We start from the raw sequence: 27,743 nt of genomic DNA, 5'->3' as shown, positions 1-27,743 counted from the left end.
TGCCACCGTGTGTCCGCGTTCTACCCGTTCATTTTCTGCCCGGTCTTCCTCAAATAAACGCCGTCAAAACCAGGGCTTTATACGAGGTGGAGGTGGATTGTAAGTCCTCGGCGCTCCCCCAGCCTACTCTACGACCTGAAACTTGGTTAAGGCCGCGGCTTGTGCCCTCTGTCCAGCAGCATGTGGCAAAACAAGCCTGTCAGCGCTGATGCGATCACCCGCTCGTCAAAGCAGGTCAAGCCTCCTATACACGGACACCAGCTTGACGGCCCGCTCTTTGGTGGTTCTCGTAGAGAAGACGTCAAGGACTAGCTCGATGACTATGAGATCGTGAGTGCCATTAGTGAAAGGGATGAGGCTGCCAAACTGCGTTACGTCTTTTTTGATGTGACTGACGTCACCGAGGCATGGTATTTCTACCGCATCATTGAATTACCCGACAGGGTCAGCTTGTAGTAGCAGCTCTGACCTGTTTTTGGAACGGTGGCCATTCGGCTCGTAGTGGCGAAGAGGACCCTACATACTCGCCTACAACATCCTTGTGAGTAATACACGTCGTACGTCGAGTAGGTTCTTGCGCTATGTAGGTGTGTCAATTTGTATATGCCGGAATGGGAAAAATTTCGCTATATTTTGAATTATATCGAAACAGTTGCTTTTAATGCCCTTGCTGCACTGATTCCCGCTACCATCCCTGACATCGTCACGACATGTCAGCGCCTCGATGCACTGGACTCGGTTCGTCTCTAAACAGACATTGGCGAATAACACTGTACGTCTCATGGACATCTCCGTGACCTAATGTGGGTCATCATACAAAAAATGTTGTGTATAGGGGCTTCACAACTCCTTCACCACGTTCTACAAAGAGACTTCTGAAACGGCCTAACGCGGTACCATCAGCAGCTCGCCTCCCTGACTGGTCCTGCCTTATTCTCGGCCCATACTAACCTACGCTCGAGTTTCTGCCACGGCTTCTGGTGACGTAAACGTGTCATTGCCGCTACCATAATACGCGTCGGTTGCTGCCGCTTCCCCACCCCGCCCCCCCTCAATTTCCATTCGACGCCACCTGACTCTTCATTGACCCACCAGACCATGTTCTGTCCAGGATCTCCGAAGTTATTCTAATCACCACTTTGGCACTCGATCTGCCCTGAATGCTATTAAAGCGGGTATCGCATACACATATCTCGTTTCTGCCGAAAGCGCAAGCAAGAAGACCGTCAGGATTTCGACATGCGTGAACGTAACTTGTTCACTTAAGCCCTATATCAAGATCAGCGCTATTCGTGATTACCGCATGAGTCTCCACCTCCGCCCGCATTGATTGTAGCAGGGAAACACCGATCTGCAGGATGCGGCTGGCCGGCGCCCTTTGTGCGCTGCTGTTATCCACTTCAGCCCACCTCGTTCACTACAAAATAATCATTCCTAAACTCAGTGATGCACTTTTTCGAGGGAAAAATGTATTCCAAAATATGAGTGAAATTCCTTCATCAGACACGGGCAGCATAGTCTTTGTGGTGGTGAAAAAACGCAGGTGCATGATTTGGTTGACACGAGAGCAACATTTGTATTCTTCGGGGTGATTTGTGTCAACACCTGGAGAAAGTGATGACGCCTTACAGTGAACAAACGTTAGTTTCTGCCTGAGGGGAGACCATTCGCCTATCCGCGTTTTGCACCGTCCATGTTTTTATCAACGGTATCCGCCCTCATATCCCGTTTGCTGTCCTGTCTCGCTGCTCATACCAACTAGATTTAGGATGCAATTTGCTGTCATCCGCTTCTGCGCCTATTTGATGGGACAACATGCCTTTCACTTCACTGGCACTAACTACATGTTCGATGATGACACACAGCAGCCACTTCATCAGGTCGCTGTGGAAGACACTGAACTGCCACCACTTTAAGATAAAGGCGTCACCATTACGTTTACCGTAGCGACGTATTCGATCTCCCAATTACTTTTTTGCGTTCTCAGAGGCATCGATCTTCCGCCTGGTTTCATTCGTTTTCGCACAGGATCTGCTCTCGTCCCCGCCTTTAATTCTACATCGGCGAGGTTTGTACAGCCGCTAAGCACTATGCTGACCGATGTGGCCGACCAGTAGCAGGTATACTTGTCATGCCGCTTCAAGCCGTTGCATCCCTCTCATTGCCGAACCCCTCCATTGATGAGCATGCTTCTTCCTCCACCTCTTCCGTCGCCATCAGCAATGACTTGACAGCTAAACAGACGCAGCAGCTGCTGGTATTGCTACAGAAAAACGAAGCTTTTTTCGATGTTTGCTCGTACGTTTTGGCTAAAACTGCTACTATAGCACATGAAATTTATACAGGTGGTCCATCTATTGTACACTGCCGTCCCTATCACGTGTGTCTAGTTGGAAAAAAAAAAGCTATAAAGGAAAACATTGTCGACATTTTCAAAAGTGAGCTAATTTGTTCTTTACCTAGGCTGTCGTCATCAGTTACTTAAAGCTTGTTTCCATGCGCCGCTTTTCATATTTCCTTCTGTCATAATACTGTAACGTGCCCAAATGACGCATTTATGAAGCTCAGTTTAGTTCAATCCACCAAAGACCGATTTACTAGAACTCTGGTGTCTGTGACGAGTGTAGTGAAGAAACTCAAATAAAAATGAATGATGTTCACTATTGCACCTTCAGAGCTAGAGGCGCAGTTGCCTTCTTCACTTTCTCTGCGAACTGGACATCTGATAGAACGTGCGTGCTGTCACTGTCTTCCAGCTGATAGCGTAGCTCTCCTGCATAGAACATAAAGAACATGACTTAAACAGTGTCAAGAAATCTGCATTGCCATAGCTCTGTATTCACCGAACGATAAGAGGACCTTAACCTCTTACCTTTCTTCAGTCTAACTAGGCGAGTTTCTCACAATAGCAGATATATGGACCCTCGCACCTTATTTTTGCCGTACCACGTCAATGTCCGTCAATGATGGTGCCGTCATGCTCCGTATATATATATATATATATATATATATATTATGGAGTCTTGGTTTGGAAGACCTTTATTAGGCCCGAAGAACCGGCAGCCGACAGCTGAGATGATCGGACCAAGATGATGATGCTACGTGACAACGATGAGGATGCATGAGCAACACATGATAATGATGATAATGTACAGATGAAGAGGATTGGTATACTAAATGCCCACAATATATATATATATATATATATATATATATATATATATATTTATGTATATATATATATAAATATATATATATATATATATATTAATGAGATCTAACAGACAGTAATTCCAAGGAATGTACAGGGGAAGTTATTAGAACCAATGGAATGTAAATAAGAAGAAAGAAAAGTGGATGAAAAAATAACCAGCCGTGAGCAGGAATCGAACCTACGACCTTCGAACAACGCGTTCGATGCTCTAACCACTGAGCTACCACAGCGGCCTTCCCTCCATTTACTTTTTTTTGGGGGGGGGGGGGGTTATATTTGAATTTAGAAGTAGGAGTGACAGTCAGCGCCATCTATAAGCCAAGCGACGAGTGTGAACCACTCTTTATGCGCATATTTGGCGTCACGTAGCACGTGAACTTATTACGAGCGGGCAGCTGATTATTAGTCCCTCTTATACAACCTAATGACACCAAGTATGCCAGTACGAGACCCTCGTTAAATGAAATAAGGGAAAAAAGTGTATACCTAAGGGCTCGTTTTTCCGTATTTTGACACAATAATAATGAGATCTAACAGACAGTAATGCCAAGGAATGTACAGGGGAAGTTATTAGAACTAACGAAATGTAAACAAGAAGAAAGAAAAGTGGATGAAAAAATAACCAGCCGTGAGCAGGAATCGAACCTACGACCTTCGAACAACGCGTTCGATGCGATGGTTAGAGCATCGAACGCGTTGTACATGCCAGTGGCTGCTAATGTGCATGCCAGTGGCTGCTAATGTACATGCCAGTGGCTGCTAATGTGAAATGAGAGACAGGAGGATTCAGCTTTTACTTTCTTACGGCTTGCGCTTAGTATCTGCTTCCCCCCTTTAACCACCTCGAATTCATTCATGGTATATACTTGTTCATTGTATTCATGGCCCTGCGGCTCAACGCTCGCTAAACCTTTCTAAAACTAAGGAGGTTACACCCAGCGAGTATAATGTAGCAGCCCTTTCTTGTCCGATAGTGCTGAATGTACATGCCAATGGCTGCTTATGGGGATCGCAGCGTGCGCGTTGACTAAAAGCCGAATGCTCTTGTCTCTCATTCTCCATTAGCAGCCATTGGCATGCACATTGAGCACTATATTTTATTGTTAAACAACGCACAGAAGAAATCTCTCACCGGCACCACCTTGGAGGTCAAATGTTATACCTATTTCGGGTATGTGCCACTGGTGGTTACGTACTACGAGGGACGCATAAGCCACGCCATAAGGAGCTTCACCCCTAAAAAACATTTCATCATTGAGGGTGGTACAAATGGAAGAGGGCTTAATCCCACTACGCCCCTGTCTCACCCGCAGGAAACTGGCGTACTTTAAAAAAAGTTCATTCATACGTTCATTCCTTCTGTCACTCAATTAAATGCAATTACTAATTTTTATTCCACTCAATATACATTGTATAGAACAACGCTCAGATGAAGTACAGTTACTCACCGATACAATATCCAGTGCTTTGCCCACTCATGATGATTCTTTTTCGGGAGTTGCGTAGATTTTTTTTATGAAGTATGAGTTGTGGTTACAGTTTTAGTGTATTTGATGGTTTTGAGAAACTAACCTTCTCTCAGGGATGTCTTCGCCAGAACCAAGCAGGCACCCGCAAATATGCAGCCGTACATAGCAGCCACGTTGTCTATAGTGTTGCTCAAGTGAACGCAAACGCGGTCACCCGCTGAGACAACATGCCTTTCACTTCACTGGCGTTGAATGCGTGAGAATAGCTCCCGCCGTGTCAGCTGCTCAGCCCCGCTGACCTGCAAGTTTTAATCCGCGAGAACTGAGACACCGTCACACTCAAAGATCAGCTCAACGCAGCTATTTGCATGAATACTTTTGTAAGTCACAACCATTATTAGTGCACCCACGTACGCTGCACGCACACGCCCTTTCACTTCTTTAGGACCGTCACACCTAACCTTCTATTACAGAGAAGAGGCCAGTTGTGTAGGTACATAGGCGTGCCTCGGTCAGCTTTTTTAGTGATGGGTAAATAACAAGAAAAAACATGTCTGTGGAATTCATTTGTGGACCTCGTATGAATTATGAATCGGGAAAATTATGGTTTTGTCTACACGACTATGCATGGATCCTCACAAAATATAATTTACGAGACGTTAGGGGAATAATTATGCCACGTTTTTCGTTAAAAACACTCTGACGCGCAAGATGAATTTGTCGAAGAACATAAACTCCCTGAAACCATGATTTCGAATATACAAGTGGCTACGATGCATTATATCAGTGGAGCACCCTGAAGGAAGTCAGCTGCGGTCGTTTAAATGCTATACACCTCCCTGGTGGTGCTTTTAGTAGGCAGCTCTTACGCGCCTATTTGCAACTTTGGTGTCCTCCGTTTTAACCGAATGAACCATTGATACTGAGGACAGTGACAGCCAGAGAGTGCAGCTCGCACTTCCTATGACATCCGCCAAGAGGACAAATTCGCCCCAGAGAGGTTTATTCTCTTGCGCAATAAATCATGAAAGAAAGCGAGCGCAAAGCACGGGACCTCGCACCTGCGACGGTTTTTGGTGGGAAGGGAGCTTTGGTGCCGGTCAGCTAGCGGATAGTTAGAAGTACTCCCATCGTACCCATTTGCACACATTTCTAATTTTGTTGCTGTAGAGAGTTCCGAGCACATCATGAATTACTTTGACAATGTCCAAATAAATTTGGCAATTCCTACGCTTTACCACATAATATAAATGGAAGTGTCACGCCTTTCCTTTGCGAACGCGTCGTAGGCACATGATGGCTGCAAGCTAAAAGCTTTTTACAGGACGATGCTGCAAGAAATGTTATGGACATCATCATGCTAGTGACTACACAGACTCATCTTGTGGTGCAACAGATCCGCCTATAGCAGATGGAAAGCGTCAATCACACTCCCTATTCCTTACTTCGGTCACACCTTGTGAAGTAGAAAAATTTATTTGTCGAATACGTGGCAATGTTGCTGCAGGTGTTGACGAAATGGCAGCCAGCCCGATAAATTTTGTAGCGCCACTAACAACACACCGTCTTTCACACATAATGAACACTATGTTAGCAACTGGCATTTTTCCTTCAGAACGCTCTGTCCTATTCATAAAGAGGGTGCCAAAAATGTATTATCGAAACCGCCCGATATCGGTTCTACCGGCACTCTGAGAAGTTTTTGAAGGAATAATACACATCAGACTTGAATGCTTTTTCACTAAGCACCTGATAATCAATAAATCACATTATGGGTTTGAAAATGGCAAGTCTACAGAGTCGGCGCTGCTTGATACGAAAGAGGAGATATTAAAAAAACATGGAAAAGAGAACGTACGCCTTGGGTTTTTTCATTGATTTGAAGAAAGACTTCAACACAGTCAAACATGATATTCTAATATCCAAGTTGCATGATTACGGTGTAACGGGCGTGGCAGCTAAAAGATTAGAAAGTTATCTTGCCAAAAGAAAACAATATGTAAATGTGGGTAACATTGTTTCTGCAATGAAAAATATAATAAATGGTGTACCGCAGGGTTCAATGCTTGAGGCATTACCATTTAGAACTTATAAAATTGATCTGTGTGACATTTTACGATATCCAAAATTAATTATTCACGCTGACAACACTAACATACTTTTACAGGTAGAATACTCATGCACCTTGAAGCTGAAGTAAATGATTACTTACTCAAGTTAGAAAAATGATTCATCAAAATAAGCTCATGCTTAATATATGTAAACGTAAGCACATCGTATTTCATCCTATCAACAAGCCCTACGAGGACGACAATATTATCTTTTTCAAGAATCAGAAGTTGAAGCAAATAAATCGCAAAAATTTCTCGGAGTGTGGTTCCGAGAAAATGTGTCCTAGAATACACATAATGATAGTCTTGCATCCATTCTAAGCCAGACTGTTGGGTGTATATTTGATATACGTTCACTTATACCAATTTGGCCAAAAAAAAAAGATATAGTACGCTTGTTTTATTCGCGATTCAATGATAGTATGCTTGTATGGGTAACTACAATTCAGAATAATTGAAATAAACTAGAACTCTTACAGAAAAAAGTCCTCTATCTATTCGAAGAATATTATGGCAACCCAAGGGAGATGTCTAGCAGTCCACTATTTATAAAACATGGCATAGTCAAAGCAGCAGAGGTGTATGAATATAAGCTATTACTTTATATTATGAAAATAAATTCCACACTATTAGGGCACAGGAAGGCGCACTCACTCAAATACTCGCTCCGTAGGTAAATAATTCATGTTCCTGCTACCAGGACTCAGTATTATAGAGCCCTAATTGCATATCGTGCCCCACAGCTTCTAAATAATTTGTGTGAACAATTAAATTTTAACCTGTAAGTAACGCAATTCAAATATCAGATAAAATATCTCCTTATTAATTGGGTACAGTGAACATCATGTTTTTACTATATTCATTGCTAGGTTCCACATATATTGTAGCGACGTGAAACTGACAGGATACAGGACAACGGTGCGACCAGGAAAAACAAGGTATGTATTAACAGAACAAAAGAGCAGCCGCTTCAACGTGGTCTTCCTCGGAGCAACCGTGGGTGCTGTCCACGCTCATCACTTCGTCGTCCTCTGTCTCTTCTTTCCCGGCCTTTAGCCGGCCGTGACATTAGCCTCCCATTCAAGAAAGCATCGTCCCGACGCTTTATGATCAAAGATCATCGGAACGGCGTCATGTCAAACCCATTCCTGTTCTTTGTACAGGTATTCCTGCCTGTGGTGTCTACGGCGGCCAGCGCATCGACTACGCAGACGAAGATAAATGCCATCACGCTCCCGTATCAGCAGCTTACCCATGACCAAGAACCGCACGTGCTGAATCTTTCTACACCGCATGATGGCGCCTCGACTGCATCGACTATGGCTATAAAAGGACGGCTGCAGCAACACCCGCGCAGTGGGCACGTCGGCTGGCATCGGAACGGCGTCATGTCAAACCCATTCCTGTTCTTTGTACAGGTATTCCTGCCTGTGGTGTCTACGGCGGCCAGCGCATCGACTACGCAGACGAAGATAAATGCCATCACGCTCCCGTATCAGCAGCTTACCCATGACCAAGAACCGCACGTGCTGAATCTTTCTACACCGCATGATGGCGCCTCGACTGCATCGACTATGGCTATAAAAGGACGGCTGCAGCAACACCCGCGCAGTGGGCACGTCGGCTGGCATCGGAACGGCGTCATGTCAAACCCATTCCTGTTCTTTGTACAGGTTGGTGTCGATTACTCCTCAGTTAAAACAAGCAATCGTTGTTTTATACAGCTGACGTGCCCAAGCTGTCTACATGCTTTTTTTGTGAATACATGGGATCTTGTACGGTCTTTGCTAATGTTGTGCGGAGACGTAGAGCTCAATCCCGGACCTAGTACCGCGGAACTTCTCAAACAATTACTTGATGGTCAGAAACTTATACAAGAAAGGCTAAACGCCATTGAATCCAAGCTGCAAAAAGTTGACAAAATCGAAAAAACTGTGCAGTGCCTTGAAAAAAGGCTTGTGGATTTAGAAGACCGAAGCAGACGCAACAACCTTGTGGTATTTGGTATTCCGGAAAGCGAGAATGAATCAACCGTTGTCCTAAGCGAGAAGGTCGTTACTGAGCTTTTTAAAGATACTTTGGGAGTAGAAGTACACTCAGTAGAAAGATTACACAGAATGGGGCGTCGCCAACCAAATAAACCTCGCCCTGTGATACTGAAATTGTTCGACCATCGTGAAAAAATAACCGTTCTACAAAACTGTTTTAAGCTAAAAGGAAAGCGCATGTCAGTGTCTGAAGACTTCTCCGCTGCCACTAGGCAAATAAGAAAACAGCTCTGGGATAGCACGGCTGACCTACGCAAATCGGGAAGGAAAGTCAGACTCGTGCACGATAAAATTAGAATTGATGATGAGCTATTTGAATGGGACGACGAACAAATGACTAGAGTATCAGTTTCAAAACGCCGATCTAGGGCAAGGCAAAAAGATGCGTGACCACACAGTCACACAGAAAGTTTTACTTGCCTAAACATTAATGCTCGCAGCATCGTAAATAAAACAACCGATTTGGAAAGCATAGTCATCGCGCACAATCCAGAAATTATAGTAATCACAGAAACATGGCTTAACAGCGACATTGGTGATTACGAAATTACACCCTCGGGTTACTGCATCCTTCGAAACGATAGAGATACGCGTGGTGGCGGAGTTGCGATTATATTCAAGGACTCGCTGGAGTTGTTGAGACTGCCCGACATCATAGGAATCGAATGTGTTGTCGTGAAGGTTATCTTGAAAGAATGTGCATTGATAATTGGCGGTTTCTATAGGCCCCCTAGTTCAGACATATCTTTCTACGAAAGGCTTAATAACTTTTTATTGCCTTATAGAAATCACTCCAGTAATCTAATGCTTGTTGGAGACTTTAACGTTCCCCACGTTGCCTGGGACAATGACTTTCCCTATGCGCTTTCAAATGAGGCTGAACATATTCTTGATCTTGTGTTGTTTCATGATTTAACACAACTTGTTCATGCACCTACTCGAGTCCAAGGTACCAAACAATCAGTCTTGGATCTATTCTTGGTCAACCACAGGGTATTACAGCGAAATCCAACTATCCGAATCTTAGAGGGTATATCGGACCACAAAATTGTATGCCTGGATATGCAATTAAGCTGTATCCACAAGGTGACAAAGCGAGAAACTTTTGTTCCTGTGTTTGCACGTGCAAGTGATGTTGACGTACTTGACGTACTAGACAGCTCTTTCGCACACTTTGTATCCCTCTACGAGTCGGATAAGCACTCGGTTAATCACCTGTGGAACTTTTTCAAAAACCTTGTGACAAAGTGCATTGACGAATTTGTACCACGTAAGCGTAAAATAGTACGGAACACTAACCCCTGGATAACCAAAGAGATAGTACGCTTGGGACGAAGACTTAAAAAAGTAAAACAAAAACTGAAACGGCGCAACGAAGCGTCCACAAGCAACTTGGTTTGCGCACTGAGATTGCAGCTTAAAAACTGTATTGCTGACGCTAAAGCTCATTATCAAAACGTGCAACTAAAAAAGTTTATTTCTTCGTCCCCGGCGAAATTTTGGAGGTATCTGTCACCAAATAAAAAATCGGCACCTACTCTTGTCTTAGACGGCAATGCGGTGACTAACAGCTCAGAAACAGCGCGCATACTCAATGAATACTTCTGTTCAGTTTTCACTGATGATAATGGCACGGAACCTGAATTTCTTTTGTTTGGTGATTTGCCACCGATTGACAATATAGAAATAGATGAAGAGGGCGTATTTTCCCTTCTGCTCAAGTTAGATGATAAGAAATCTAGTGGGATCGACAACATACCTAATGCTTTTCTGGTGCGCTACGCAGAATGGTGTTCTAAGTACCTAAACCTAATCTTTCGGAAATCTCTTTCTCGAGCAGAACTTCCTCATGACTGGCGTTACGCCAAAATAACTCCCATACCAAAAAAGGCAAACCAGTACATACCTTCCGCGTACAGACCAATATCGTTGTTATGCGCATGTGTTAAAGTTCTGGAACACATAATATTCAAGCACCTTTCCGCGTTTATCGAAAGCAACAACATAATAGACAGTCGCCAGCATGGCTTCCGACGCGGCTTATCGACGGTTACGCAGCTACTCGAAATGGTACATGACCTTGCCTCTGGTCTGGACAAACAAAGCCAAATTGATATATTATTTCTAGACTTTGAGAAAGCGTTTGACCGCGTGTCACACCGTAAGCTTCTAATCAAATTCAAGGCGATTCTGAAAAATGACTCTTTATTAGCCTGGATCGAAGCATACTTGAGCTGCAGGTACCAGTGCGTCACAGTTGGTGGAACCAACTCGCCATCCGCGCCAGTTCAATCCGGCATACCTCAGGGATCCGTCCTGGGGCCTCTTTTCTTTTTGGTTTTTATAAATGACATTGTCCGCGATATACCAGTTAAGATAAGGCTTTTCGCAGATGACTGCGTGCTTTATCAAGAAGTGAATGATCCTAGCGACCAGCTTCTTTTAAACGATTCTTTATCTAAAATTCAAGACTGGTGTACGAAATGGCAAATGAACATAAACCCCAAAAAAACTGTTGCGATGACCATAACCCTCAAAAAAGATCCTTTAAAATTCCGATACAACCTAGGCAATCACTCCTTATCATTCGTTTCGCAATATACGTACCTTGGCCTTGTAATCACATCTGATTTAAGGTGGAACGATCACATAGCTTACATTGAAAAAAAGGCTTTGAGAAAACTAGGTTATTTACGAAGGACGCTAGCTAAAGCAACCCGCGAGACTAAGCTACTCGCATATAAAACGTACGTAATACCATTACTTGAATACGCGTCGCCTGTATGGGACCCCCACACACAAGCTAACATTGATAAACTTGAATCAATACAGCGAAAATCTGTACGGTTCGTGTTTAATGCCTACCGACACGACACATCTCCATCAGCTCTTTTGGAAAGCGCTAAGCTGAAAACTTTGCAATGGAGACGTTACCATGAAAGAATGAAGTTGTTCTACCTCATATATAATGACAAGCTAGCAATTCGGAAAACCAATTACATTAAACCAATTTTGCGCCGCGAAACGCGCTCCTCCCACCCTAAAAGAATTGATGAGCTTCTCTGTCATACTAACATATATCGGTACTCCTTTTTTCCCCGCGCAATCAACGAGTGGAACAAATTGCCACCAGAGGCTCTGGAAAGTGTCGATCTGAAATCATTTCTCCGTGCGTTACCTGCCCCATCTTTCTGATAGCTACACTCCCACTTCCTTTACAGTGCCTTTGTTCTTGTGCCCATTTTAGACAAAATATTTGCCTTACAATTTGCCACGCTTGTAACTAACATGCCCGGATGTACTTTTTGAATTGTTGCTGACTATTCTTGTACTTGAACTTTTTTTTTTTTTTTTTTTCCACACAGCAAAACCTGCTGAGCACTACTTTCGTGCAGTTTTCAGTATAGCCTTGTATGGCACGGCAATTGTGGACTGCATTTCCAGTTTCCTTTCTATGTGAATCAACGCGTTCCTTTTTTTTGTACCACTGTATAATCTGTTCAATATTTTTTTTGTACTTCCTGCATTTGTGTTCATTGTACCGCCCACCCCTGCCCAAAGTCTGGCATTCAGACTGGCAGTATTCTCCTAAATAAATAAAGTGGTTTGTACACGTTGGAAACGCGTGAGTTCATTCGGAGAAATAAGGTTTCATTCGAACAACGTGCACAACTTCTGTAACACACCTTCGACGCCTTAAGGAGTGCACAGTCACTGAGACGTCTTAGAACTTTATAGGGCCTGAAGTACCATCTTAAGAGCTTTTCTGAGAGGCCACGGCGCCGAATAAGAGTCCATATTCAAACTTTCTCTCCTGGCTCGTATGAGGCTAGTCGGTGTCGAAGGTTGTACCATCTTGAATCAAAGACCTGCTGGCGACTAATACGTACGCGTGCAAGTTGTCGGGCTTCTTCGGCAAGCTGGGTGATATAATCAGCATCCGGCTCGACGTTTTCGCACTTAGGCGGCAGTATAGAATCCAGCATAGTACTCACTTAACGACCGGGAAGAAGGCGGAATGGCGCTGTTCTTGTTGTTTCTTGATGAGCCGTGTTATAGGCAAACGTGACATACGGCAAGATCTCGTCCCAGTTTTTATGCTCCACATCGACGTACATGCAGACCATGTGTGCAGATGCTCCGTAAGACCATTCGCTTGCGGATGATACGCCGTTGTTTAACGGTGGGGTGTGCCACTAAGTCTTAAAACCATCTGTAACAGTTCGGCTGCGAATGCAGTTCCCCTGTCAGTTATTACCGCTGACGGAGCACCATGCCTCAGCACCACATTCTCCACAAAAAAATTGGTCTGCTTCACTCTCCGTGCCCCTCTGCAGAGCCGTAGTTTCGGCGTAACGGGTGAGGTAGTCGGTGGCTACTATAATCCATCTGCGACCTGCCGATGAGGTGGGAAATGGGCTGAAAAGATCCGTTCCTACTTGAGCGAATGGAGTAACAGGCACATCAATAGGATGGAGGAGGCCTGCTGGTTTGACGGATGGGTCTTTTCTGCGCTGGCAATCAAGGCAGGTTCGAAGATAGTGTTGAACAGTCACCGTAACACTTGGCCAGTAGTATTTCTACCTCACTCTGCACAGCGTACGCGTGTAACCCAAGTGGTCGGATGTTGGTTCATCGTGGCATGCCTGTAATACTTCACTCCTTAGAGATGTTGGCACGACTATTAAGTAGTCGCTTCCATGTGCCGTGAAGTTCATCTTATACAGAACGTCGTCGCGCAAGCAAAATGACGAAATCCCTCTCGAACACATACTTGGTACAGCTGAAGTGTGACCCTCCAAAAAACGAAATACGGGTTCTACTTTCGGGTCGTCTCGTTGCAGTTGTGCGACAGTAGCCGTGTTTACAACTCCGTCAAAGGCTGTATTGTCATATTTTGCCGTTGCAGATTCGTATGGCGCACGAGAAAAGCAATCGGCGTCTGAATGTCGCTTCCCCGATCTGTACACCACCGTCATGTCAAATTATTGAAGCTTCAGGCTCCAGCGCGCCAACCGTCTTAAAGGGTCTTTTAAATTTGTCAGCCAGCAGAGGGAGTGATGGTCGCTGACAACATTAAAAGGATGACCATACAGATATGGGCGGAATTTCTTAACGGCCCACACTACCGCAAGGCACAGTTTTTTCGTAGTGCAATAATTTTCTTCCGCACGTGAAAGAGTTCTGCTCGCGTAAGCAATTACTCGTTCAGCGTTATCCTGCCACTGCACGAGTACAGCTTCTAAGCCGACATTGCTAGCGTCGGTGTGCACTGTTGTCGGGGCATCATCATCAGAGTCTGCGAGGACTGGTGGCTTCTGAAGGTGTTGCCTCAGCTCGTCGAATGATTTTTGCTGTCCTTCATTCCATACGAATGCGACGTCTTCTCTGGTAAGGCGGGTCAACGGTGAGGCAATGCGCGAGAAGTTCTCAATGAAGCGTCGGTAGTACGCACACATTTCTAAAAACCGTCTGACTGCCTTTTTGTCAGTTGGCGCTGCGAAATTCGTAACGGCAGTTATTTTTTCAGGGTCAGGCCGCACACCTTCACTGCTGACACCATTCCCCAGGAACAGAAGCTCTTCGAAGCCGAAGTGTTATTTTTCTGGCTTAAGTGTTAGTCCGGCGGAACGGATAGCTTGAAATACTGAGTACAGTTGCCTGACGTGTTCGTCGAATGTGGCAGAAAATACGATGACGTCATCTAAATACATTAAGCACGTCTGCCACTTGAGGCCTGATAGTACGGTGTCCATTAGCCGCTGAAACGTTGCCGGTGCTGAGCACAATCCAAATGGAAGTACCTTAAATTTAAAAAGGCCAGCAGGTGTTACGAAAGCTGTTTTCTCCCGGTCTCTTTCATTGACTTCTATCTGCCAATACCAACTCCTTAGATCTATGGACGGGAAATAACGCTCATGCCGTAGTCGGTCGAGTCAATCGTCGATACGCGGAAGTGGGTAGACGTCTTTTTTGTCACCTGATTTGGCTTGCGGTAATCCACGCAAAAACGTAAAGTGCCGTCTTTTTTCTTCACTAATACAACCGCCGAAGCCCAAGGGCTTCTCGACGGCTGAATAACGTCATTTTCAAGCATCTGTCACACATGTTTTTTGATGGCTTCATGTTCCCGCGGAACTACCCGGTACGGGTTTTTCCTGATGGGTCTGGTCATGTCGTCCGTTATAATTCGATGCGTCGTCAGTGGCGTTCGATGAACCCTGGATATTGAAGAGAAACAATCTTCGAACTGGTTAATAAGCTGCAGGATAGTTTGCTTCTGCGCCAGTAGCAAATTTGGGACAATATCATTAGATTGAGGTACGGGGGGTAGATAAGCTGAATTATCTTTCTCAAGAGTTAGGCAGTCTGTCATCTCGGCGAGCTCTTCTATGTACGCGACTGCCACACCCCTCGTCAGATGTCAGCGTTCGGAGCTGAAGTTCGCAACAAGGACGAGCGTGTGTCCGCATTTTATGCTCACAACGCCTCTTGCGATAGATAAACTATGGCTGAATAGCAATGTTGAAATTTGCTCGGCGTGTTTTCAGAATTGCTCGACGTGTCACATGTCACAACTACGAGAGCACTCGACCGCGGTGGGCTGGTCACGTTGTCGTCAAAGGCAAGCAAAGGTTTACGTTGCTGGTTTGTACAGGGCCCATCCGAAACTTGACCGGGGCCATCCAAAATGTAACCGATCTCTCAGGAATGTTGATAACGGCGCCGTATTCACGCAGGAAGTCCATGCCCAAAATCAGGTTTTTGCAGCACTCCGATAAAATTAGGAAAGTAGCAACGAAATCTGAACTACCGATATTATTTCGAGTGGTACACTTGCCCGTCGGCGTCACCAATTGACCCCCTGCGGTTCTTATGTTCGGGCCCGCCCATATTGGTCTGACTTTCTTTAGGCAGTCGGTGAGTACACGGCTGATAATAGAGAAGTCCGCGCCAGTATCTACCAGTGCTGTTGCTTGGCGTCCATCTATACAAATGTCTAGATTTGCCCTTACAATTTCCGTTGATGTCGGTGGCGTCGTATCGTCCTTCGTATCGACGTCATGCGATCTGTGGTATCATCCATCGTATCACGTCGTAGTGAAGACGTTGAGGGTGTGATAGCATCTCGACGGGCGGCAACCTTCCCCCTAAAGGTCGCTGCTGTTAGTTTCCCCGACGAAGGCTAGGGGATATGCCCCGGGCCACCACGGCGTAACTGCGCTGCTGCGGCGAGTTAGGTGCAGGTGAATGAGAGTGGGGTCGACGATACGGCCCATCAGGTTGCTCCTTGCGGGCCTGCACTGCTGTCACGGCGGTTATCAAAATAAGCAAGAGGGAAGATTTGTAGAAAGCTCTGATGTCTATGGTCACGGTATGGACAAATGCGGAAAACGTGGCCGGCTTCTCCGCAATGGAAGCAAAGTGGTCGACGGGCGACGGTGCGCCACAAGTCCGTCTTACGGATGAATGGTCGACTGGTGGGCATTCTTTGCGACCAAGATGCAGATGTCGGTGGAGCGTACATAGGCGACATTTGCATAGGTATGTTAGACTGTGGATACTGCAGCGGCGGATTGGAAGCTGGGGCCCACAGCTCGTTGTAAGGCCCTTGGCTGACGTCGCGATAAGCCAGTGGTGTCGAATTGTACGTCACTGGAGTGGGTCGACAGAGAGCCGGTGCGTAGCTTACACACCGCTGGTCTGAACGCGATTCGGGCAACGAAAATGCATGGCGGAGTTCTTGCCGCGCGACTTCTGCAACTCAAGCCACGGTATTTTCTTGCGGAGTCAAAAGGAGGTTCCGGATCTCCTCACGAACGACCTCACGAAGTAGCTCACGCAGAGAACACTCACTGCTGGCCGTCAAAGCAGAGAGGCTGGGAGATGTGTTGCATGGTTGGTTGTGGTATCGGCGCCGTTGCTGTAGTGATTGATTGATTGATATGTGGGGTTTAACGTCTCAAAACCACTATATGATTATGAGAGACGCCGTAGTGGAGGGCTCCGGAAATATTGACCACCTGGGGTTCTTTAACGTGCACCAAAATCTGAGCACACGGGCCTACAACATTTCCGCCTCCATCGGAAATGCAGCCGCCAAAGCCGGGATTTGAACCCGCGACCTGCGGGTCAGCAGCCGAGTACCTTAGCCACTAGACCACCGCGGCGGGGCCCGTTGCTGTAGTGCTCGCTCAATTCTCGTAGCCTATTTGACGAATTCTGCTACGCTTGTTGACGGGTTGCGTAGGAGACCGGCAAACAGCTCTTCTTTGACACCCCTCATCAAATGTCGGAGTTATTTAACTTCAGGCATCTCGAGGTCAGCAGGCCAAATAGCCGGGTCATGTCCTCCGCAAACATGGCGACGCTCTCGTTCGGTTTTTGTATGCGTGCCTCGGTGAGCTGCAGAGCAGAATCCCAGTGGTCGGTGTTTGTGAATGTCCCGAGATATTGCTGCCGAAATTCATCTCACGAAGACAGCGCTGACTAGTGGTTCTCGTACCACGTACGAGCGCTGCCTACCAAAAAAAAAGTAGACGCGTGATAGCTTTTGTTCAGAGGGCCAGCGGTTGGCCTTGGCGACTCGCTCATACTAGGCTAACCAGTCCTCAACGTCCTCATAGACCTCACCGTGAAAGGTCTCGGGAATTTGAGGCTGCTCAACAGTAAGCTGTGAAGGCCCTCCAATAGCCATTTCTTTAAGCACGCTGTGTTGCTGGAGAAGTTTGAGGGCGATTGCCTCGGGACTAAGGCCTCGCTGTCGGCGATTGTAGCGGTGGACAGGAGTATCCACTGCAGGAACGGGTTGCGGTGGTTGACTCGAAGTGCCAGGGCGCGGAGGTGTCCCAAGCATCAGTTGGAGAAGTCCAGCACCTCCACCAATGTCGTGACGTGAAAATGAGAGGACACATGACGACGGTGCGACCAGGAAAAACAAGGTCTGTATTAACAGAACAAAAGAGCAGCCGCTTCGACGTCATCTTCCTCGGAGCAACTGTGGGTGCTGTGCACGCTCATCACTTTGTCGTCCTCTGTCTTCTGGCCCGGCCTTTAGCCGTGGCAATATTATACTCTCACCTTTAGGTACAAAACGGGTGTATATACACAAGTATGTACGTATATATGTGCAGATGTATGTATGAATACATGAGTGTATTATATGAATGTATGAAGATGTTATACGGTACTGTGTGTGTGTCTTTTGTATTTATTTATATGTATTGAAAAGAGCCTCGATGTCTGATTCTGTAGGTCTATGTCACCTATTTTCGCATTGAAGCTATTGTTATCTTCTGTTAATTTGCTGCTTCTTGAATTTTGATAATTATTTTTCAATGTAGCACTGTTTGCTGAAACGTTTTAACATTTCGCGTAGCGAAGCCATGTAAGGCGGAATGGCCTTTAGCATCGCTTCGTTTTTCTGTATCTTTCCAGAAATAAAATCTGTTCATTCATTCAAGCCACCATCAGGCTTGGGGTTACCCGCACACCACGCGCAAAGGCGCGAATCGCTGGCAGGCAGTGGCGGACTTTGGACTCACATTAAAACAGATTCCAACTTTCCCACTAGGATTGGCAACTCTGTGTCACAGGATTCGACTCCCGATCTCACATTCGTGGGGTCAGCAGGGGAACTTTCGTGGGCTAACTTGAGAGTAGAATTAGGGAGTGATCACTATATTGTCAGCACAGAGTTGCAGGTAGGCAAGACTCCTCCAAAGACATTCAAATACATAGACTGGGATCACTTCCGAAAGATCAGAGAGGAAAGAGGGGGTGAATCATCGGAGAACTTCCAAGATTGGATGGCTAGTGTTGGAGAGGACGTAGAAGAAGCGACCAAGTTGATACACACCGAGCTCGAGGTTAATCAGATGGATAGCAGATTAGCACACTTACTAGAGGCCAAGGATTCTCTGCTGTCTCGATGTAAAACGCAGAATCTCAATCGCAGGCTTAGAAAGAGGCTAGCCGTGCTAAACAAGGAAATTATGACACATGGCCAAGTACTTGAGAGACAGCAATGGCAGGAAGTGTGTAACATGGTGGATGGACAGATGCAAATAGGTGTGAAATAAAACCTACTCCAGCACCTGCTTTATGAAAATAAGACCAAAACCAGCCAGAATCGGGTGGTGGATAAAATTCTACATGCCGAAAGGCAGCACCACGGCGAGGACGAAATCGCCACGCGCTTAGCACGGAGGTATCTTCCTCTGGCGGGCGATGCTGGATCTCCGGGGCTGGCCTGGTCACGATATGAGGGCAAACCATCCGTGCGCCTTGATAGGCCGTTCCAAGAGGCGGACGTTCGCGAAACACTACAAAAGCTCAATGGCCGGTCCACCCCGGGAACCAATGGCGTAACTAACAAACTGCTGCGCAATTTAGACGACAGGTCGATAAAGGTCGCAACGGCAGAGATCAACCGTATATGGGGATCGGGTGTCTTTCCAGATGAGTGGAAGGTTACGTCCGTGATTCTTATGCCCAAGCCTGGGCGCAGCCCCGGAGCTGAAAACCTCCGGCCAATCTCTCTCACGTCTTGGTTGGGCAAGGTGGCGGAGCATGTGCTAAATGGTCGGTTCTCTAAGCGCATTGAGAACGAGGATCTTTTTCCAAACAACATGATAGGCTTCAGGCCTCACCTCTGTGCGCAGGACGCTATGCTACTCATCAAGCATGATATATTAGATAGAGACACCCGAGACACGAGGGCCATTCTCGGTCTCGATCTGGAAAAGGCCTTCGACAAAGTGTCACATAGGCATAGTCTAGACTCGATCTCCCACCTTTACCTGGGAGAAAAGTTTTACAGATTTGTGCAGTCCTTTCTCGGAGGTAGGAAGGCCACCATCAAATTGGGTGACCTAACATCAAAGGCATGCGATCTCGAGCAACGGGGTACGCCTCAAGGGTCGGCTATTTCGCCGCTCTTGTTTAACGTAGCGATGCAGGGCTTGGCAGTCGAGCTTGAGCAAACGGAGAGTATTGGCTCCGCAATTTATGCGGACGACATCGCTCTCTGGTGCTCTGGCGGGTCGGACAGCAGCGTTAAAGGAGCACTGCAAGCGGCAGTGCATTGCGTCGAAAAACACGTTAGTCAGATGGGCCTCCGTATCTCACCTTCTAATTCAGAGTTGCTCCTATATCGTCCCACTAGAAAGGGACCGAAGCCTAAAGGGGACCGAAGCCTCCCGAGAATTAGGTTACGAACTTCATCCGGGTGCGAGATCCCCAGGGTTCGTTCTCTCCGGGTGCTAGGCATGATTATTGAAGCTAACGGTCAGCACGGGCGTACTATAGATAAGCTTACAGGACATGCTGAAGGAGTACTCAGACTCATTGCAAGGGTTTCCAATAAAAAAGGGGGGCTTGGCGAAGAGAATCTACTCAGGCTATTTCACGCGTTCCTTATGAGCCTAGTGAATTATGTCACTCCCATGCACAGATGTCACAAACACGAGATTAACAAGCTGAACACGCTAATCAGGAAGTGTATTAGGAGAGTCCTCGGACTCCCAATGCACACACGCAAAGAAAACCTAGCAAGACTTGGCATACACAACACATTGGAAGAAGTGATTGAAGCTCAGCAGACCGCACATATTTCCATACTTTTGTCTACGACGGCTGGAAGAGGAATCCTGACTAATGTCGGGCTCAGTCCGACGACTTTAAAGGATTGGACCACTCAGCTTTCCGATAGTGTGCGACAGGCTATTACAGTCTGCCCTATTCCAAGGAACGTGCATCCAACTTTCAACGCTGGCAGGAGGACGGCTCGCGCCTCCGCGCTTCTGCGGTACGCGCATGCGCATGAGGCAGAGTCGTGTTTTGTAGACGCTGCCCAGTACGACGGTGACTCCAATCGCTTTGTTGCTAACGTTGGGACCTAATGAGACGCGTATTATCAGCCGCGTCAATCAGCATGTCATCGGCTTGTAAAGCAAAACAACTGGCCAATGCACTGGCAATCCTCAGGTCAGACAGAGAAGAAATATTTATGGACTCGAGATCAGCCCTTCGAGCTTTCTCAATTCTGGCTGTTTGTGAGGAAGTTGCTAGGGCACTTGAGGGTAAGGTGCTGACACACCACGTCATTACATGGTTCCCGGCGCACGAAGGCGCCGAGGTAGGGGGGTTGGCCAACGTCGATGAGTGGGCCCATGCCCAGGCGCGAGGTCTTGCCGGCCGTGCCGGGCACTGGGAAGCCGGTGTGCCAAGTGGGACCGGCGACGGACTTGGTCCGACCCTTTCGGAAGCTGACCCACCCCGCTTCAGCGACATTCTCTACACCTTTAACTAGATTACCAGCCACTACCAGATGAGCCGCAGGGCTTTCCCCTTGCCACATCGAAATCTCACGAGGCCTAGGCCGTGACTCTCAGGCTTCTGCAGACAAAGTCGTATCCCACACTCTCCATCTTCAGTAGGTACACAGAAGTCTCCCCTCTGTGTCCCGACTGTGGGGTGGTTAGCGACTTTGAGCACATGCTCTGAGCGTGCCCCTTTTTGCAGCACCACACAATCCACGGCTTGACGGAGGAAGCCTTCTCTCTTTTCCTCACGAGCCACGACTGGTTTGACCAACTCTGGGCTGTCCAGAAGGCCCACGATCCGGCGGTGAGGCTTGGCCTCCCTATCCCAACGTGGGAGCGGCCCGCAGTCTGGTCCCAATAAATTGGGGTGAAGATTCTTCCGGACCCAAATAAAGTTAACTATCTATCTATCTATCTATTCATTCAAGCACAAGAAGGCACAACTGTACCGCAAATGCCATGAGGTGATTTATTATACCGGCTTGCCGAGTATGCTGTACACCGAAGCACGGAAAGACAAGGATGAATGACACGCATTAATGTGATAATAAGTATTGACAGGCTTGCCGTAATTTGGCTTCAGATGCACATTTTCATTTGTAGTTCATAAATCAATGTTCCTGGCTAGTGCACGGTGGACTGAAAGTATGACGATTGCAATTGCTGCAGTCTTGTGTTCATGGACTTGCAGACAACTAGTGTCTCAAAATAATTTAAAATGATCCGAAACATTGAAACTTTTCTGAAAGATTAAAGAACCAGTCAATAAGCTCCAGCTGTTTTTTTTTCTTTCTCTGTTCTCAGAAGCCGCGGTCGCATTTTCGGAATATCACAGTGTCACAAAGCCGCTCTATTTTGAAAAGCCATTCCCACTTGCGTGTGTCATTCGTTGCCTGTCGCGACAGAAAAATTTACACGATGATATGTGTGAAGGTGCGTAGGCACAGGAGCTCAAGCAACAGCAGAGAAGACGTAGACACATTACTTTTATGCACAACACGGAGAGACGTCGGACAACACATAAAAAAAATGAACGAGTGTCCCTAAGTTCGTTGTAGCCCATTACAATTCTTTAGAGGCGATGCGCAGAGACATTTATCCACGGTGAGTAAGCTAATGCTCACGCTGTACTATGCCACTTACGAACGTCAGCGTTGAGGTGGTAGTAGTGTAAATAAGGTGGTTTCGTGGTTGCATGTTCTCAGATCCGCGCTGCTAGGGATGTCACCGAGCGGACCAGACCGAGCAGATAATTGGTCCAAGACCTCAAGGAGGGTGTCACAGTGGACCACGAGCTGCCGTGGTCGCTCCTGGAACGTTCTCGTCTTCGTCTGTCGGCTTTCTTGATTGAACACTTGCCCGTTTTTGTTTCTGGCGCCTTACATGCGGCGCACCGTTGCAGAGACCTCATCTTCGTCTGTTTTGTTTGCCGCGCAATTGTTTTTTTTTATTTATGCCGACTCATGTAATTTTTCCCGACTTCGAGAACATTTTGTCGCAAATAGCGTTCCTCTATCCCCGAGGCAATGGTACACAATGTTAAATAAACTAACGCTACGTTCCAGCAAATGCAAGAAATACAACATCTGCAAGTCTTCTATCATCGTACACAAACCTGTGGATCACTGTCGCGGGACATTGTCACGGAAATTTAAAAGTGCTCTTTGCACATATGAGCACTGTTGTGGCATGTACGGAACCTCACACCTGTGAACAGCACATACCGATGGGCCCGTACACATGGCGGAGGTTACTGCGTATAAACACGTGCCACACAAGCGCACGCACGCAATACCTACAATGCACGACGTGCTTCACGTATCACTGGTGTCCACCATTTCTTTTTCTCAGGGAATATGACACACTGTGTTCTATGAGTCATTTTCAATGGCCGTTCCAATGTGGCTCTGGTACACTTTCTTCCCGTGACGACGCGTGCGGCTCTGGAAAGTCGAGGGCTGTGGCGGCGATGGCGACTGAAGCGTCTGTGCCCTAGTGTTTTCCGTGCCACCGATGTCGGGCGTAAGAAATCCCGCACAAGTACCTGGCTCTTGGAAGCGGTAGTTTCTTCGGCGACAGGTCAGAACTCAAAGGTGACTAGGCTCGCAGAATGAGAATACCACTCTAACGCGGCGCTTCTCATCGTGAGTTCATTCATGTTGGAGTCTGTAGCCGAGGAGCCCTGTATGAAGGTGCATTAGCTTGCCATCCCTTCGCGCATCCTGTCCGACTATCGCTTTTTTAAGCAGTGCTGATGTCCCTGAACTTAGAACCCTGTAAACGTGGTTGGTTGGGAAAGCTCCTCACGGTGACCTGGCTCTGTCGCCTACCCTGATCAACAACAGGCGTTCCGAGCGTCACAATCTCGTTATATTTCATACGCGCGTCTTTCAGCATCTTTCGCTTCTGTGAAATCACCTCGAAATTTCATTGTATTAGGTAAAGCTGCTCCTTTGATATTTGTGTTGAGATCATTAAGCGAGTCTTGCGTTTACTGTGCATGAACCTCTCCTCTGAAAAATGGCGTATTCAGGAAGACCATAGCTTCCGGCAGCTGGCGCACCGTGCGATCAATGAGCAGTACTGGTCGATAGGTGACAGTCAACTTTTCCCTTGGTGGTAACGCCTTCCGCACAGCAACCGCGTTGCAGCTAGTATTGCACAGGACAGTAACAGGGCCAATCTCTGACAAAACGCTCGCAATAGACATGTCCTAACAACGACCTCGGCTCACTATAGTACCAACAATAGGGACCTTCTTTTCTCCTTAAGAATAAATAATTCCTTTTTTTCTGCTAGGCTTGCATTGGTTCTCTCTACCGGCACCAAGCACGATGCTTGACTTCTTTACTGCCAACCAGAGGAATACTTCTTACTTTCAGGACCGGTAACTGGTGAACTCCATTGTTTTTTTTTTATCGCGACCAGAATTCAGCTGCTCTATGTCATTTCTTCTCGCACCAGAAGCATCAGTTGTCTGCTCGATGTGTCTTTGAGAGCTCCATACTTACGGATGGGCTTGAAACCATTCGTTATATGTACTTCCCTTGCCCAGATTGACCGAAGCCTGAGCTTTCATGGAGGTGTCAGATGTGTAAGCTATTTCCTGCAGCGTTCGGCAGTTCCTCTTCTTTAGGAAAACCCTCGGAGCGGGAAGACTATCCTGCATGAATTGCACAGCGGCAATTGCACAGCTACCACAGGCAATTATGACTTCAATGGAATGTTTACTCATTATTCAATCATTGATCACCATCGTTAGTCGTCGGGATGGAGATGTTTCACGAAGTGGCAACATGGATGCATTTACGCTGTTCAGCTGTCAAACACCCACAGATTTTCTATAAGCTTTCATTATCAATGTGCAATAAACAATAAAATACTTCTGTAAGGAGATGCGTTACGTTCGTGTTGCACCGATTCTTATGACGGAAAGATCAAACATCATTTCATATACTGAGCTCTTTCTTTCCATTGTCGCATCATGAATTTGAAACAAATTTTGAGTAACTCACCAGGGCCAGTCGATCCGGGTATTTTGCCAGAACATCCTTGATGATTGTGTACGCGGAGCAAAGCGGTATCTCTACGCTAGAATGGAGTGAGTACACCACGTAGTCTTTAATAAGGGCTTTCATTGCTAGCAGTCTTGTCTAAACGAACAATCAGCGGGCTCAGAATACAGCAGAGCCTTCACTTCAAGTGTGATTTCAAAGCGCCCGCGACGACACCAAACGCGCGTCGAATGCGTACGACGAGCTTCTGTCAAAGGCGTTGTTTCTGAGCAAGAAGCTGTGGCGTCTGCGGGAAAACACTTGGTAAGTTCCCTTAAGCTTTGGACCGGCAAGCTAGCTTTCGTGCACAATTACCTGAGTGGTTTATAACTACAATGTTGACTTCCAGCATATAAAAGAGTGTCATTGCTCCTTTTGAGCCACGTGAAGACACAGATAACGCAGCCCAGATACTTGTTGCGTTATCAGTAGCTTATATCTGAAGTGTCAGGTGCAGCTGATATACTTTTAGATGATAAGCGTATCAAGTGGACCTCGACCAGCCATGCATTGCGTAATTGACAGTGATCGCGACGGAGTGAATATAAATAAAAGGGTAAACAAGCGCAGGGGAGCCTCGAGTTACGAGGGGTGATGAAGTTTTAAGTAATAAAAGTCAAACAGCCCGCCCAAAACAATGCTAAGCGAAAATCATTAGAAGTAGCCTTCACACTGCACTCAAAATCAACATAGGTTGAATACATAATTTTGACGCAAATGAAAATGAAGATTTAAAACACGACTGAACTGAATCCACGTCATTCATATTACGGTTTCGTTACCTTTGTGAAAAGCACCTCAACCTATTGAAGTTTCTTCAATCTTGTGGGCAGGTTATTAACTTGATAGCCTTGTGGATTTTTGCATCTCTGCACATAATTTCCACTCCAAATATCGAAATTCTACGTGTGGTGCCATAAATGATTCTTGCTTGTGAACGCAAATGCGATTGTTCCTTTTCACAGACTTCTAAGCTCTCAAAGCGTGAACTATATTCCTAATGGCTGCATTGTCTTTCCTTTACATTTTATGATGTATTTTGAAGTTGACATTTCGCAGGAAATACACAGGTTTTTTTAAGCCAGATATATATAGGTAACTGTGTAAAAGGGACTCTCAAGTATTTTCATCGTAACATACAAAATGCTTCTTCATCAGTAGAATGTATTACTAGCTTACATTGTTTTTATTAGCCAATAATTGGGGTATGTATTTATTTTTAATTATTTACAATATTTATTCTACACTGCACATAATAATTGGATTCATATAAAGGGGCAGTACATAAATACATACATTGATGAGTAATAGTCAGAAAGAAATGACAAAAATGAGGTAAATAGAAAACCTTAGCAACATAGGATAAGTTTAAAAGATACAAATAGAATGAACAATAACATCAAAAACAAACAAAAGTATTATTAGAGAACATATTGTACACGCATAAACATTAGATAATACTCTTACAAAATTGAACACAACAATATTACTTTTGAAATACTCAATAACAATGACACTAGAACTGAGGAAAGAAGAATTTATTAATGTGATACTTTTGATAACGGTAATAGGTGTACGTTCAATATAATCTGCGTTGATTATTTGTGATACCTCCAACTTATTCCAATCGTTTACAGTTGATGGGCAGACGGAAAACTTAAACAATTTAGTTGTAACATGTTAGACAAAGATCATGACGATGCCTCATTCGACGTTCTGTAAATGGGGCCACATAACTATGTGGGTTACGAGAGAATCAATTGTTTTTAAGTTGGAAAAGAATTTTTATCGTATGTATTTTCTTCGCAGTGAGGGCCTAAATATTAGGTTGTTTCATTAGGCCTTTGGGAGAGTCGTTTATTTTTTATTTAGAAAAGGTGAACCTAAGGGCTCGGCGTTGAATGATCTCTTATGCAATAAGAATTTGGGGACCCTTAGGCTTCACCTTTAAGAGTTGAACGCAATAGCAAAATCCGGCCCCTAGGCACCCTTCAGCCACTAAATGCCTACCTAATAATGTTTTGTTACAAACACACACACACGCACGCACGCACACACGCACACACGCACACACACACACACACACAAACGCGCGCAACGTATCTGTGCAGTGATTGTGCAGTGTGGCGACTTCCGTCTGCCATGAAGAGTATCACAATGCCTCACAGGTGGCAGCACATTATCTAGCGTTTGCTGTTTGCTCGATCAACCCAAACGCCTCCTCTACGCCTCTGGAAATGCGTATGTTTTCGCTAGATGAACATAGTTGTCCATTTTGAGAGCTGTTTGAAAGTTCCTGTGTGTTTTTAGCGGCGAGACGGCTGCACTATCACCTTCTTTTTCGACGTGGTTTGATAGCCTCCCGAATGCGCCTACAAATTGCTGAATGGGCTCGCTTACACCGTGACACCTGTCGAACGAAATGCGTTAAGGAGACTCTTTCCACTACATGGCAATTATGTTGGTTTTTTTCCGGCAGCACCTGCAAGCAACATCATGGCTTTGAGCCACGCGAGGTTTTTTTAAGGAAGTTGCAAACAGTGTCCGGTTCTTGTCAGTTCGGTTTTCCAAGGAATACCTTTCTTCTGTCGGGCGAAACAAATTACATAAAGACATATGCGACATGATTTTTCCAGTTCCTATGTATAAGTTAATTAATAGCGGGGGAGAAGGCAATGATGTTCTTAAGCGTGTTAAGAAAATGCAAATTCAACCTAGTGCGGAAAGCTTTTTCTTTAAATTACACTCCGGAACACTACCGGTTAAGACTTTTTTTAGAAGATAGAGGACTTTATATGCCATGGGGTTCGAGCTGTTTGATCTGCCGAAAGCCGGAGACAATAGATCACGTTTTTCTGCATTGTTGGGAAGGGGTTTACTTCTGGGATGTTTTACAGAGAACTCTAAAAAAGGAACTTCCCTTACATTCACTGGGTATCAGGTTTTTAACAGTAGAAAAAGAGGAGGGACCGCCTTTTGATCTTATAATGCTGCTTGGCGTTCATTGTCTAGGCGGGCGAG

General features: G+C 45.9%; 2 protein-coding genes across 2 annotated transcripts in view; one reads left to right on the top strand and one right to left on the bottom strand.

The window, feature by feature from the left end:
- Positions 1–24,986, bottom strand: part of LOC119169863 (uncharacterized) — a 90,012-nt gene extending 65,026 nt beyond the window's left edge. The window contains exons 1-3 of the mRNA XM_075886554.1: positions 24,684–24,986; positions 4,787–4,982; positions 2,670–2,773 (exon numbers count right to left, since the gene is read on the bottom strand). Coding sequence (XP_075742669.1) covers positions 2,670–2,773; positions 4,787–4,847 — 165 coding nt within the window. The 5' untranslated portion in view covers positions 4,848–4,982; positions 24,684–24,986. The remainder of the gene's footprint in view (positions 1–2,669; positions 2,774–4,786; positions 4,983–24,683) is intronic.
- LOC142796278 (uncharacterized) lies at positions 7,919–12,464 on the top strand. Its single transcript, XM_075886553.1, has 2 exons — positions 7,919–8,467; positions 12,208–12,464. The coding sequence occupies exons 1-2, from the start codon at positions 7,928–7,930 to the stop codon at positions 12,247–12,249; spliced, it is 582 nt and encodes a 193-aa protein (XP_075742668.1). The 5' UTR covers positions 7,919–7,927; the 3' UTR covers positions 12,250–12,464.
- Positions 24,987–27,743: the final 2,757 nt, after the last annotated feature.

Source organism: Rhipicephalus microplus, chromosome 2 (genome assembly GCF_043290135.1).
Source record: "Rhipicephalus microplus isolate Deutch F79 chromosome 2, USDA_Rmic, whole genome shotgun sequence".
NCBI classification, from domain to species: domain Eukaryota; kingdom Metazoa; phylum Arthropoda; class Arachnida; order Ixodida; family Ixodidae; genus Rhipicephalus; species Rhipicephalus microplus.
This window is presented reverse-complemented; position numbering and strand designations above follow the sequence as displayed.